The sequence below is a fragment of the Betta splendens genome, chromosome 16, assembly GCF_900634795.4.
Source record: "Betta splendens chromosome 16, fBetSpl5.4, whole genome shotgun sequence".
Taxonomy (NCBI): Eukaryota; Metazoa; Chordata; class Actinopteri; order Anabantiformes; family Osphronemidae; genus Betta; species Betta splendens.
Window position 1 is genome coordinate 13269621 of NC_040896.2, and position 14525 is coordinate 13284145.

Consider the following 14525-nt stretch of genomic DNA (forward strand, 5'->3'; position numbering starts at 1 on the left):
ACTACAATAACATCAATAACAAGCACACAGATTAAGTCATGCACTCAGGCCATATACACAGATCCAAGATGGAGTTTAGATGTTACATGGGGATGCATGTTAAAAATGTGAGTGCTAAAGTACAAAGTTGATGCTAAGATTTAGGTTAAAAAATAGAAAAAGGTTTATTTGAACACCATTATTATTAACGTACTTTTTCCGGTCTTTTCTTTTTGAAGCTCATTTTCTCTTAGTCACCATATTATGGATTTGCATTAAAAACATTTTTTCGAACATTTCTTGAAGCTAAAGAACCATACTGATGTTTCCTGATTCATGCTATTTTCAACCACCATCTGTATGATAATTTTATCATAAAATAAAATTAATAATAATAATTTTCTTTATTATTGTGGTGTAATGTGAATTCATTTCTGAGGAGCTTTGGTGAAAGATTCTTCTTTATCATAACATAGTTATGGCTGCTAATTACCAGAAATTCATAAATTATCTCAAAAATAAAATCCAAGAAAAAAAATCTTTGGGAAAAAAATGGCACTGGGAAAAGGCTAATGTACATTTAAAATTCCCAAGCGCTGTGAAGCACTGTATGAAAGTAGACTGACCTTCGGTTTCTATATCCACTTTAATCCAAACTTGATGCTCACAGTAATTAGCTGTTGGCGCCAAGAATACATTCATCATCTGCAAGTGAAATGATTTGCATAGAAAGCCTTTCAGTAGGTTATACTGCAGTTGTAACTACAGTAGAGCAACAGGTCTGATTATTCATACTTCCACTTTTTTTAGGTATATGGCTCTGAATACTTACTGTAACATAGCAGCCCCGAAAAAAGTCATAAGTTAGAAAAAGTAAAAATGATAGGCTCAGAGTTATCAGGAACATTAACACATCTGTAGTTCTAGATTTGTTTTGTGCCACAGATTCTGACACATCCTATAAAACCATGGCTACTGTAAAGGTATGTCAGTCAAGGTCAGTGTTCCCTCTCCTAATGGTAAGAAAACAGACGTAGGCGTAGTTGAACGAATAAATAACCCTGATGAAGGTAAGGTCCCATTCAGTTGTGAGGTTACAGATCGGCTAGAAAACGTTGGCACATTCTCAAAGTGGACTTCTGGAGACTTCTTATGAAGCCAGACAAGACTCTTGAGCGTTGTCTTCTGTTTCTTTAGAAACTAATTGATTTACATCCATTGTCTTTTTGGTCTCCGTGTTGTAAAAACGAGAAAGCTTTGATGTGAAAAGAACTGCATTAATGATTAAAACAGATTCAGATTCTTGTTGTCACCTTCCCCTTTCCCTTGAGTTGGTAAAAGCACTAAAAACGTGTGCCCTGCGACCAACACAAACACTTCTTACTTTTCCATCGCGTGTTCAGATGAAATTATTTCCTCCATTGCTGATGACTTTCCCTTTCTTCTTGAGCCTCTTCAGCAGACAGGAGGCGATGGCTAAAGCGCCGCCTTTCAAAAATCGAACAAAGTTGTCTCCCACAAGGGGACCCATGGCAAACAGACCCGGCTCCTTCGTACACTCAAACGTGTATGGGTGGATGTCGATGGGGTTCTGCTTGCAGGAGATGGGCTTTGTTGGGTCCTGCCCCAGGTACTGGCCCTGACCCTTCAAGAAAAACAAGTTGGGATTGGTCCCAATCAGGACAAAGACCATGGAAATCTTGAAGGCCTTGAGGGAGTTGTTCCCCTGCAGCAAACACTTCATGTCAGACTGCAGAGATACCACGCAGTGTTCAGGAAAACTGGTGTAGTCTGGGAACAGACTTACACTGGCATTAGCAGCCATGTTGCCTGTGGCAAGTTGTGGTTTTGGGCACATTTTGGCACATACTGAAGAAGCAATGCTCACTGCCTGGGGTCTGTTAGGCTCAGAGGAGGCAGCCATGCTCAGGTAGGTCTGAGAGCACATCATGTTGTAGACTTTGTGGTACTCTGGGTACAGGGTCTTCGGCAGCTGTTTAAAGATGAGGTCGGAGTCATCTACACGCTTACGGAAAACGTGCAATACTCTTATTTTGCTGCTGCATGCGCACAGAACCGCATCTGCAGCACTTAAACCGGCACCAACAATTAAAACGGGGTCAGAGGTCATATCCAGCTTTCTCTGACTTAGAGCCAGTCCCAGGTCTGAGATACTGTGGGATACGAACGGCAAGTCCTCCCCTTCTACACCTAATCGAATTGGAGAATCAGACGCACCGGTGGCCAGAACTATATTCTCGGCAAACAGAGAAAAGGGGACGTGACTATTGTTCTGCACCTGCTGATATCCCCTAACCTCCCAGAGTGCCCCCCCTCCTCCACTGGTTACACACTCAACTTTATTTCCCTCATTCTCACCATCTCCCACCCCGAGATCTCCTTGATCGCTGTTTCCATTCACCAGACTTTGCCCCTCATGCCCCCGGCAGAGTTTCTGGACGGAGGTCACGTAGGTGTTGTCGACAAAATTCTTTTGGAGACCCTTTAGCTTCACATAGTTACGGTAATAGGAGGAGATTTCCTCTGGGGTGGCTCTGTCGCTGGTTACATCCCTAGAGACACAAAAAAGGTGGTGAGGAGGAAGATGGCACAGAATCAAGCGAGAGCTGTGCCTTCGCTTCTTTTTTGCTTTACCTGCGTTTTCCATTCGTCAGGTCTCTGTAGTTGACCCCGGGCAGCTCCATCCAGATGCCAAGGCTGATGGTCAGCATGGAACCTTCCATTGCCTGGGGGGGTGTGTGTGTGGTGGAGAACGTTATGTTAAGAAGGACAAACTCAAAAGGACAGAAAAGGCTGAAACCCTTGTAACTCACATGCCAAGCACCCCCGGGTGTTGCCTTCCCCAGCACCAGATGCGGGATGTGTTGCTGCTTGTCCCTCCTCCACTGAAGCACAGGAGGGAAATCGTACCCGAAATCAGCATTGGGGTGCAGCAACGTGTCAAAAAGCACCGCCACAGGGTTCCTTGACCGCCCCTCAAGACCTTCGCTCAAATATTCCAGATCCTGCAGAGAAACGTCCCTTCGGTGACACACCTAGAACACGCTGTCCACATTTCCATATGCAAGGAATATGTAGGCGTTCTTACCTGTTCAGTGACTGGTAGGTGCTTCGTTTCCTGCAGCTTCCTGTATAGTACAGGGTTTGGGTGGACAGTAGTTGGGTCTAAGTAGGGCTTGTACCCACTGAGCAGGTAGGACAGACAGATCCCCGATGGACCATTGCCTGAAATCAAACCCAGGTTGGGGAAATGGTGGATCCAGAAGGTAAACAGGTCAATATATGATAGAAGCTGGTAAAGTATTGTACTAAGGCAGATTTAAGGGTTCACCTATGATGACCACAGGGACAGTAGGTGGGTGCTCTTGTGGAGTGTTTTCTTCCAGGAGAGGCATGGCTGCAGCCTGGGCCAGAGCCGGCACTGAGGAGAAAAACAATAAAGGTTCAGATATTTCTGTAGCATCTTCATTCGATATTTGACCGAAAACCTCATTTGAGACGTGCATATTTTTCAGGAGGACGATCGGGGAACAGGTTCAAACCAGCTTCAGTCTTTGTGCTGTTGATTCATGTTAGCTCAGTTCCTGTGTGTGAGGGTGATGAAAAACCTTTATTCATCCTGTTATTGTGCTTCCACACATAGCCACAACCCTCCCTGTCTGTCTGGGGCTTCACACACATGGAAACACCCCGTCACAACACAACATACCCCCCAGCTTTTTCCCTCCGCTGTCCCGCCATCATGCACACACCCCCTTTCCTATCGAACGTGGCCCGAGGCGAATCTAGCCTGCGGTAACCCCGCTGCTGCTTCCCAAACAAAAGAGAGTTCTAATCAGATTTATATAGGCTTGGGTCTGTTGTGAAACGTTGCCGGTGAGCATGTGTAGCGGTTGTCTGTGTGTTACGCAGACAGTGCCATTGTGTGCCCACTGGGCAGCAAATCCCCCTGATCACACCTCCGAGTGCGCCCTAATCCCACTGGGCCTGTTTATGTCTTTACCGCCCCTTTCAACGGCAGCAGGGTGAGAATGTGGTCCTGGCACGCTGACAGGTCCGACCATCGGCGCTCCGCCTCCTCTCGTACCCACCAGACTCCCACCACCACCATGACACACACTAACACACACTCCCGCCAAAACATCGCCCACTTCCACAACACGGCGCCCACTCGCCCCAGTTTCCAACTACAAAACGCTGCTGGCTGCTGCTTTTGCGTTACATCCCAGAACTCGCTTGCAGTCTGCCTCTTTCGAGTGGACCTCTCCCCCTCCCTCCTTCTGTCTGACCTGTATGTTTACCCCACCCCGATGTCTCTGGTGGTCAGCTTGTTTACCCTTTACAGTGAAAGCACTGGGCCCAGTTGGCAGGCTCATACTGGTATTTCCACGCCACTGCTCAATATCAAACTGTATACAGCCCTACACGTTCTGTTTCTATAACATTATTAGACATTTTGCCATAATGAGTGTTACTGTAAATACAAAACTTACAATAGTTTTCAGCCCTAATAGGATTATTACAAACCCATCTGTATTTGTGGTGCATCAGAAGCTTTGCACAGGTCATGATGCAGCAACTGATGCAACAACTGTGCACTGTTGTACATAACATTTAGACCAGTATGAGATGATGAGTCACATTCAGAAGAAAAGTGGATACAAATATTGCTTTATACGGCATCTAATGAATACTGTACATCACACCATCCAACCTGCTCCGATGTAATGCTTCGGGGAAAGTTGGCGAGTAAAGCAGAATAGGACGGCTAAAACAGGATATTAATAGAAATGAACGGACCTGTCTTGACTTATTTTTTTGGTTTGTTGTGCGCTTCCCTTTCATGCGCCTGTTCTGCAGCATGTGTGGTGCACACAACCATGCTTTTCTAGAACATGTGCAGAATTATGGGCTACATAAGCAAAATAAATGCCACATAACAGTTCCTCTATGCTCTAATGTGGTCACTGAATTACATTTAAAATGCACCAGCCTAGATTTTATTTAGAAGCATTGTCTTAAAATCGTCTGGGCTTCATCCTGAATCTTATTTTTTTTTGACTTAGTCACTGTATAACTAGCCCTTGAAACGTGTTAGCCTCCTCCTTCGTGAGTTATAATTGGATGTTAACTTCAGACTGGATAAACGGCTGCCTGTTACTGCAGCACAGGCTGCGCTGGAGGGGCAGGGTGATGCGTTACCCCATCACCCACATCATGGCAGGCTCGCGCTCACACTACTCTCCTGACTCTCGGCAGGGGTCCTTGCAGCCTGCCTCCCAATAAGGCACAAGACGCACATGCGACACCGGCTTTGACACCATCATTGCATAATTTAGGTCACTCACTCACGGGCATCCGCACTCAGCCACCAGCAGACCTGCTTACCGTGCTGTGATTTATCTCTTTATCTTCCAGCAGTGTCTTTTTTGTCATGAGCCACGGTTGCGTTTGTGACCACATAAATAGGCAGACACCGGTGGGAGGACCTACCAACTGTCCGGACGCTCGCATGACATAATAAGCCACCCTCTCTCTCTCTCTTATCACAGATACTCACCTCTGAACAGTTAAATCCCGGCAAACCTCGTCTATTCAGATCTGATCAGCCTGATGCCGTCTGTTAGATTTCTCAGTGTCTCGGATGGCGGTGCTTTCTATATATGTGTGTGCGCGTGTGTGAGTGAGTGAGAGAGAAACCGGGTCCTGCTTGGGCTTTTGTCGTCACATGCGCATCTTACAGCGCGAGCGCGTTCGCGGACAGAGCCGGAAGATCAGAGCATCTCTCGGCATCTTCACAGCGCCGCCGACACGCGGCTGTTCACCGTGTAGGATTAAAGTGGAGGCTGCACCACATTCCCGATCTACCAGCATCCTGATATCCTTTATGTCCCTATAGCTCACAACTGCATCACAGCCTCGTGACAAGGCAATTTGGTCATTGTAAAAATCCCCCCAAAATACTAATATACTGTAAGTACTCTTAAAGCAGAATTACGTATTTCACACAAATGAGATATTAGTAGATTACAGCTGTACTTAGTTACTTCTACCGTTGACGTCTAGTAGTTTCTCTTAGCCCCGCCTCTTTATCTGACACCAACCAATAAGCTCAGAGAACCCACAACTTCCGGTCCTTCATACGAACACATGTTAGCTAGCATCTCTATCTTCAAACAACTCCGAAGTAGCTAAAAACGCTACTAAATATGGTCCAGTTGACCAGGATCTGTTTCAGGAAGGCGAGTACTGCAGTATAACACATTTAAATTTCATTAAAGCAATTCAGTTTGTGTTAAAGAATAACGGTGCCCTGAAATCATTGACATTGCTAGCTAGTAAGATTAGCCGCTGAGTGGCTACTGCCAAAACATTAGGGTGATTTACAGTAGAGTACCTGAGTCTGTAAAATCTCTGGTGTTTGTTCTATTCAAAGCATGACTAAACATGCATGTTCAGACCGCGTGTTCACGTTTTTTATTACATGCATCAACACAGCGCAGTATTTGTGTACATAAAGCTAATTGTTAAACTTACTGTAAAGGAATCAAGAATCCAGGACTCATGCCCCACTTACCTTTTCCCTTGAGCATTTAACAGTCATGTACATGGATCTGTTAAGATGTTGTCTCTGCATCTTTATGTTAACTACAACTCAAGAGTTGAATGCCAGTTTATTTTTGACCCTGGAAATAGCAGTGTGTCAGAGCAACCCTATGATAAGATGTAAATTCCAGGCAGTGATAACTGGACCTTGAGTTGGGATGTGGTCAGACAACATGAGTAGATTATTTGACAAAATAACAAAAAGGGTTTAAATCTCTGCTGCCACATGTCTAGAGTAGAGGGGTGACACAATGAAAACTAGCTGACTTATAAAACAATGTAATAAATGTCTAAATGTGAAACAATAACATTTTGTTGTGAGACTTTTACCTGCCTCTCTGCAGTATGGAAACTTTGTGGACAACCTTCGTCTGTACATCCGTGGAGGCACTGGTGGCATGGGTTTACCCCGGCTTGGTGGACAGGGAGGCAGTGGCGGAGACGTGTGGGTGGTGGCCACAAAGAACATGACCCTGAAAAAGGTTAAGGATAAGTATCCCCAGAAACGCTTTGTAGGTGGAACAGGAGGCAACAGCAGGTTAGTTTCTACAAATGCGACACAGTGATCAGATGTGATACATCACATTCTAAAATGGATGCAAAGTTATGTTAAAATACCATTTTTACAGTGTTAAAGCACTGAAAGGAGAGAAGGGGGAGGACAAGGAGATCTTAGCTCCCACTGGCATCACTGTCACCTCTGATGATGGCAGAAAAATTGGTAATGTTAGTTGGACTCGTGCAATTCTATTTCCTTAAAAAAGCAAGTTAACCTTAACCTTAGCAACAAAAACAGTAATAATTCAACCATTCTCTGTCTAGGTGAGCTGAATGCTGAAGGTGATCGTGTGATGGTGGCAAAGGGAGGATCTGGAGGCTCCTTCTACTCCTCATTTCAGCCTAGTAAAGGCCAGGCCAAACACATCCGTTTGGATCTTAAACTTATTGCTGACATGGGAATGGTGGGGTGAGAACAGAAACATACTTAAACATATTTAGATTTTTTTTAACAGATGCCTAATTTGTCAGAAATTTAAGTGTATGATTACTTGTTGTGGGTGCTTCTTAAATCACCACCAGGTTTCCAAATGCAGGAAAGTCCTCTCTTCTGACAACTTTGTCTAATGCAACACCTCAAATAGCTGACTATGCTTGTAAGTAGCCAAATACTAAACACAGCTCCTCTTTTATAATTATGAGGGATAATAACATTTTTACTGTTGCCTCTCAAATCTTTATTTCACAGTCACAACTTTGAAGCCACAGATCGGTAAACTGATGTATAAAGATCATAAGCAAGTATGGGAATGCGTTACTTTTTTAATGGACTATGATTAAATCATCAGTGAGAATAACACTCCTATGATGTGTCATATATTCTGTTTTTCTGTTAGATCTCTGTTGCTGATCTTCCAGGCCTAATTGAGGGAGCTCACATAAATAAAGGAATGGGCCATAAGTTCCTGAAACATGTGGAGAGGACTAAGCAGCTGCTGTTTGTGGTTTGTAGTAAAGAATAAAAAACATAGCCTGACTTCTATGAATACTGTATTTTAATAGAAGACATCTTCTCGCCATGCTACAGGTGGATGTTTGCGGTTTTCAGCTGGCTAGTAAAACACCGTTTAGATCAGCTTTTGAAGCTGTGCAACTCCTCACCAAGGTGAGACTTAAACTTTTAAATTATTTTACTGTACCTTAAAGGACGTCAGTTTCTTGACTTTATTCCTTTTGCTAACATTAAACCTTTTATTAGTTTGCCTCATGGACTTTATTTACTTCTTCCACCTTAACACCATCTCTACTCTCACCTCACTGCCTTCAGGAGCTGGAGCTGTACAAAGAGGAGCTTGTGTCGAAACCTGCTCTACTGGTGGTGAATAAGATGGACCTGCCCAACGCTGAGGACAAACTGCAAGAACTGACCGAGCAACTACAAAACCCAGATGGTACACATGACTCATCAATTAGTATTATCGCTAAAGTGAGATGCAGTCAGAATGCCCCGCAGGATAACAGGACAATGTTATAACTGGGTTTCCATTTACTTACACTTTGAACTTTTTTCACGATTGCAGAATTCTCCGATTTGTTGCCTGATGACATGATTCCAAAGAACTACATAAACTTCAGACATGTGGTTCCGGTCTCTGCCATCACAGGGTTCGGCATCGACTATTTGAAAAAGAGCATCAGAGAGTCGCTTGATGAAGACGCAGCCTTCTCATTGAAGGCTATCCACAATGAAAGGCTGCAGGCACTGAGGTACCAGTCACATGAGCATTCATGATCTAAAGGGACATTTCAGATGTCAGTGGGACCTGAGCGTGCAGGGTTGGTCTGACTGTCAGATTACAAACACTGAACGTCGTCACAATCCACCTGTAGCAACAGAAAATGTGGCTTCAGTGTAGACCTGCATGGAAGATGACAGGGAACAGTGTTTGTACTTGTCATCACTCCATCACTGTGTCATTGTGAGACGAAGGGCCAGAGGCATGGAATGATACAGACAGAGACAGATGCACTTTACACAACCACTTCCTTTCGGTTTCATTAAAGGTAAACTGTTCTTGTTTTATTGACATGTTCTAAGAAACCATATTTAGTGCTGTTAAAGACATGGATATTGTTGCATCGCAGGTTTGATGCTCATTTTGTTGTAATGAGGTGTTTTGCAGTAAACCCGTTCAGATTCTCAACAAGTTAAAATAAACGTGTTGATGAAAGTTTTATTTTATATTAAATATATTACAATACTGAATGATTACCAGGGGAAAATATGGGGATTGGTTTTTGCATCATCAGTCTGTACAGCATACAGGCAACAATACAAATTAAAAAAGACAGCAACTGCAGTATTTAGTACATGACGTGGGGTTTTAAGGGTCTCGGAGCACAGTGCTGATATGTCATGTGAGACAGGACCAACATGTTTGAGACTGGGTGGTCGGTGTGCTCCAGTACACACATTACATTCAAGTCTCTGGTCAGAGATGGATGACTCATCTGCAGGGATGTCTGGCAGAGGTGTTGTGTTAGTTATGTTGACAGGGAGATTGACTGCTGTACAATACCAGGAATCACATCATCCCTAGTGGAGTGTGTCATGGAGAAAACAAAATCATAAAATTAGAAACCTTAATCAATGACATAGTGCTCTTTACCATCTGGCAACACTGGCCGATGCTTTAAGATGAGCAGAGCCAAGAAAAGCTCTGGTAGAAGGCAAATCATGAGCCCATACAGATGTCACCTACTGTAAAACATTTCTTCCCAAACCTTCATCATAGTCAGATCAGCACGTGTGCCAGGAACATCTGAGGACTAAGGTTAAAAAAAATAAAGAGAGATTCCCATTCAAACTCATTAACGTACATAATTACAATAATGCACTTAATTACTGTTTGAATACCGGTAGTTGCTGTATGTAATGCTGGGGAGAAAGAAGTAAACATTACAAAGTTACTTACTAAAAAAGATACTATTAGCAATATTAGCAGAATATTGTGATCATATCTATACAGTCCTAACGCTTACATCAGTTACAAATGAACAAGTGTCAACGAAAAAAGAAACGAAACAGGAGGCCTTCGGACAACAGCTTCAGACAAGGTAGAACAATAAATTGTTCTGTACAAAGAACTAGCTTTTAGGGGGTGATACGGGATTCAGTCCACCTTAAATAGCTCTGCTGGGATGAAGCCAGGTGAAGCACAGCCGCGAATTTGCTGAAACAGTGTCTGTGGTACACAAACCCATTAAGACAACAGCAATGGGCAATGATGGGAAAGACTTTCAGTAACATGCTCACTTCCCGTTATGAACTCACAAATAGCCTACCAGAGGAATAACTTAGTTATAGAACTGTCATGCTCTTGGTCGTCACAAGCTCAGACAGCAAGCACTGTACAGCATAGTTAATCATTTACAAGGCTAATCATCTCAGTCGCCACGGCAAAACTCCAAAATGCACATTTCAGTCAGTTTCCAGATTCTCGCAGGGTTAAAACAGGCTGCCATTACAGACTTCATGTAATATTGTTTAATTGCTCACTCATCTCCAATGTCCAACCGTGGAGTCAGAGTAAACGACGTACATATTAATATCAATCCATTGGAAAAGGCCAGCAAGCACATCTCGGTCCATTTACTTCCCTCAACAATGACACACTGAACTGTCTAAATCTGCAAATTTACCAGCAGCTTCATCAGTTACGTCCTCAGTTAACGTCTCTCTGTCTGTCAGATGTATGAAGCCAGTGCATATTTTACATTCTGCTGTGAAGGGAGAAAAATAAAGAGGTCACAGTCACACAAGATAAAAGCCCGAGGGAGGAAGAAAGAGGATGGAAAGAATGATGAAGGGTCTCTACATCTATCTACAGAGATCTGCGTCCATCTACAACACAATACAGCAGGAAGAGAGTCCTTTTCTCCTTGAAAATAAAAGCAAACCCCAACTCTTTGCTTTCGTTACTGTACATATTTACACAAGGACACAGACCTGGAGGATGAGCTGGTGGCGTCACATCCGTGGTAATGGGCTATAAGCTATAGATATGATATGGGTTACCTACTGTATAGCGGAAAGAAGTTAAGTAAGTTTACAGAAGGTATAAAAATCAGCGTCCCTCACATGCTTTCCTCTCTGATCAGATCGTCTCGGCTGCTGATTAACAGGGTTGTGTCATGCATACAGTGTTGGGAGTTTCTACAGTAAATTCACATGCGTCGAAATGATGCAACAGATGTGGCGATGCAGCGGGATGGACCACCCGCTCCTGGCTCTGCCAGGAGAGGAGCTCAGAAGAAGCTGGAGGGACAGCGGTGCTGGGTATGACCAGAACTGAGCTAAGAGGGACGCCAAGAGGTTCAGGATTTTCGGACTGGTAACGTGGTCGTGAGTGGCTGGTTTCCAGTCCCGTGTTTGAGGCCTGAGCGGACAGGAACAGCTCAGTCTGACCTCCAGCTGGTGTGGAGCCGGTCGCTCCTCCGGCGCGTTGTCTTGTAGAGATCCACTGAATGTCTGTCTAGACAGCCTCGGAGATGCTTAGACGCCAACTCTGCCTGTTTCCACTCCAGTGGGGGGCTCTCTCGCTTTCTCTTTAGTTGCTAAGAGTCAATTGTGTTTCGTTTCTGTGTTTTTTCATTCATAGAAAAAGAGAGACAAAGGCAGTTCTTTATTTTTTTGAGAAGTGGGTGGGATGTTATATTGAAGTCTCCCACAGCTGCAGAGAGAAAAAAAGGCACAGTCTGTTAACCATCCTTGAATTCTTTTAGGGTTCATTACCTAAGTTCATGTACATTAAATTATCATACAATCTGATTAGTTGTTTATTATTCCTGTCAGCAGTTTTAAATGCTGTAATGTGTTTGTGATGATACTCGCCCTGGCACTCTGCCGGTTGGCTTTCCTCTGGTCGTCAGGGAGGGGGGGCATGGGGTACGGGTACCTCCTGCTGGATGCAATGGATCCTGTGGAGGAGGTGGGAGACTTGGCAGGCGATAGTGTCCTGTGGAGGAGAAGGGACCTCATTAAACAGGGCCTCCACTTCTCCAGTTGATGTAGGATTATGTTGGCCAAAGACACAGGTGGTGAAATGAGGTTAGATCCAGGAAGTTGTGCTAATGTTAGATCTGTGACTTTGGGCAACATCCTGCTCTAATTATTCACTTTGCACCTTCCTGCATAGAGAGGTTGCTCCTAAAAGCTCTTCTTGCTGCTCACTACACACATTTTATGAAGGCGTTACCATAGCTCAGCGCTTAGGGGCAACCTCTGTACGCAGCGTGTACCTCAGTACACAGCAATACAAAATTCCCAGCAGCAGTGTGGGTACAGTCGTACTTTACTGTAACTTTTACCGTAACTAAGTGCTGTAACAGCATCGGCCACAAATCAACCTGAGCCGATTTGTAGTGCAGGAAAGGACTGTGAGTACAGTGAGGTACAGACCAGACCACAAACAGCAGACTGGGAAAACCAGAGGTCGTCCAACGAAGCCTGCCTCATGTACAGCGACTAGTCTACACTACCACTGCCACTATGTGGAGGTGACGAACAACAGATGAGCTGCCTGAAGTAGTGGAAAGACGGGAAAAGTCAGTTGAGCTACTGGTTTTAAAACCACCGTACTTGGAACACAGCAGTTCTCAGCTTTATGACTATAAAGGCTCATCAGCCCTCCTAATTCCCAAATTATACCACTAACAAATATCTTTTGAGGTGGTTGCTTTTGCTATGATTTCTGCCATTAGCGGTGGATACAGGATGCACATCTAAAATGCTTTAGTTTTGGAACCAGGGCTCCCTGATTGAAATCTCCACTTCTCTCCACTATTATTATCCTCTATGACATGGCAGCAGCAGATAAGTCTTAGACATAGTGAAGGTCTATAGATCACAGCTTGACTGCTTGGTGACGTTTAGCTTATAGAAGCAAACACCAACTTCAGTCGTGCCCTCGTGCGCCCACGAGCTTTCTTATTGTGATCATCTATAGACCTTGAGCAGAGGTCTACACATCTTCAGTCACAGCATCACAGCAATGCAAAACCATCGGTGTGATGTCATCGCCCGGTCGCCATGGCGATGACGTCACAGCGATCCAAAGGCAGCGCCGGCCACTGGGAGCAAGACAGGTTCTGACAGACAGACACTGACAAAACCACAGAACATGCAGAAGTCAAAAGAGGCTGAGAGGGAGAAGCAAAGGAGGGGATGAGGAGAAATTAGTAATAAATTTACTAATATAATTATATATAATAACACCAGAGCTGGAAACAAAAACCTGCAAAGTAAATAAAGGTATGTGTTAAAAACCTCCACTTGACTTTTGCTGTAAATGCTCAGCATCAGCCCCCTTTAAGAAACACAAGCTGCACCATGCCAGCTGTTGAAGTTCCCAAGAACGGTCTCCATGTTTGACTGGATTTAAAAAAAAAAAAAAGGGGGGGGTGGGAGGGTGTAAACAAGCGTGTGGGGTACAGGGCATGGTCTGAGGTTATACCTAAGGAAAGGTCCTTGAGTGTTTTTATTGACATCTTCTACCCATTTAGTTACATCATAAAACTCTGTTTTGACGCGAGGGGTTAAATACCTGTGGGAGGGGGCGGGGGTGATGGACACAACACAAGGAGGGGGAGAAGAGAGAAAAGGAGGGAGGAAACAGAAATAGAAAGGACAGGAAATCTCCAGAAAAAAAGCAAATGTAGGAGGGGGGAGAGAGGGAGAGGAAATATTTTAGGAAAGCAGAGCTGAGCAAAGACCCCCCAAACAAACACCAAGATGCACTAGAATAATGTGAGGAGGTGGCAGACAGACCTGTGTGTGGTTTCAGATGAAAACAGCATCATGGAAATCACAAACAACTGTGTCACATCATTCCAAGCGCTCAGCCTGTCACCACGCACTCAGACAGTCCCATGCTCGAAACGAGAACAAGTGCACTGCCGAGCCCTCGAGCCCACAGGAGGCTCGGCCGCGAGGATGCATGTCGCTCATTCACAGTCAACAGGCACTAATACCAACACGGGGAACGTCCCAGGCGACGAGTGAAGGCAGCCTCAAAAGCCAACAAGTGACAACGAGCAAATGAGGCCAGGGAGGGAGGATGTCTGACCTTTAAAGCTCAATATACACTCACTGAACCTTTCTAACAAATGAGACTTTTTTGTTTGTGTGGTTTTTAAGGATTTGGGCTTTCAGTAGGAATGAATGTGCTTGAGGCTGCAAGAAATACTGTACAACTGTACTATTCTACTGTAAGAGCAAGGTGAAAACAGCACTTCCTGTTTGGAACTTACTCTGTGGAGTTCGAACGAGCGCGGAACTTCTTCCCTTTCAGCTTCTTGCGATTACCACTTAGATTTCCTGGAAAGAAAGGCATCATAAAAACACATACACACGTACAATG

The 14525-nt window shown here is 44.3% G+C and overlaps 3 protein-coding genes across 11 annotated transcripts in view; 1 reads left to right on the forward strand and 2 right to left on the reverse strand.

Annotated features, from left to right (window-relative positions):
• Positions 1-145: 145 nt before the first annotated feature.
• osgin2 (oxidative stress induced growth inhibitor family member 2) lies at positions 146-5863 on the reverse strand. Of its 2 annotated transcripts, none has more exons than XM_029129821.3 (6): positions 5561-5863; positions 3332-3421; positions 3089-3225; positions 2814-3005; positions 2635-2726; positions 146-2552 (listed from the first exon to the last, which is right to left on the reverse strand). In XM_029129821.3, exons 2-6 carry the CDS (start codon positions 3393-3395, stop codon positions 1379-1381), a joined length of 1659 nt encoding a protein of 552 aa, XP_028985654.1. In that variant the 5' UTR covers positions 3396-3421; positions 5561-5863; the 3' UTR covers positions 146-1378. The 2 variants fall into 2 exon arrangements, with proteins under 2 accessions (XP_028985654.1, XP_028985655.1); XM_029129822.2 differs by lacking the exon at positions 5561-5863 and adding an exon at positions 5389-5515.
• Positions 5864-6083: 220 nt separating this feature from the next.
• On the forward strand, positions 6084-9341 carry gtpbp10 (GTP-binding protein 10 (putative)). Its single transcript, XM_029129825.3, has 10 exons — positions 6084-6242; positions 6951-7144; positions 7236-7327; positions 7429-7573; positions 7687-7760; positions 7853-7905; positions 8001-8108; positions 8192-8269; positions 8432-8555; positions 8685-9341. The coding sequence occupies exons 1-10, from the start codon at positions 6210-6212 to the stop codon at positions 8894-8896; spliced, it is 1113 nt and encodes a 370-aa protein (XP_028985658.1). The 5' UTR covers positions 6084-6209; the 3' UTR covers positions 8897-9341.
• The window catches only part of adam22 (ADAM metallopeptidase domain 22), a 40488-nt gene continuing 35287 nt past the window's right edge, over positions 9325-14525 (reverse strand). For 4 of the 8 annotated variants that reach the window (XM_029129817.3, XM_055503502.1, XM_055503504.1 and 1 more), the window contains exons 29-32: positions 14416-14482; positions 13620-13709; positions 11999-12122; positions 9325-11837 (exon numbers count right to left, since the gene is read on the reverse strand). In XM_029129817.3, coding sequence (XP_028985650.1) covers positions 11817-11837; positions 11999-12122; positions 13620-13709; positions 14416-14482 — 302 coding nt within the window. In that variant the 3' untranslated portion in view covers positions 9325-11816. Of the gene's footprint in view, positions 11838-11998; positions 13306-13619; positions 13802-14415; positions 14483-14525 lie in introns of those variants that run through there. The other 4 variants (XM_029129812.3, XM_029129815.3, XM_041067861.2 and 1 more) reach the window with 3 other exon arrangements.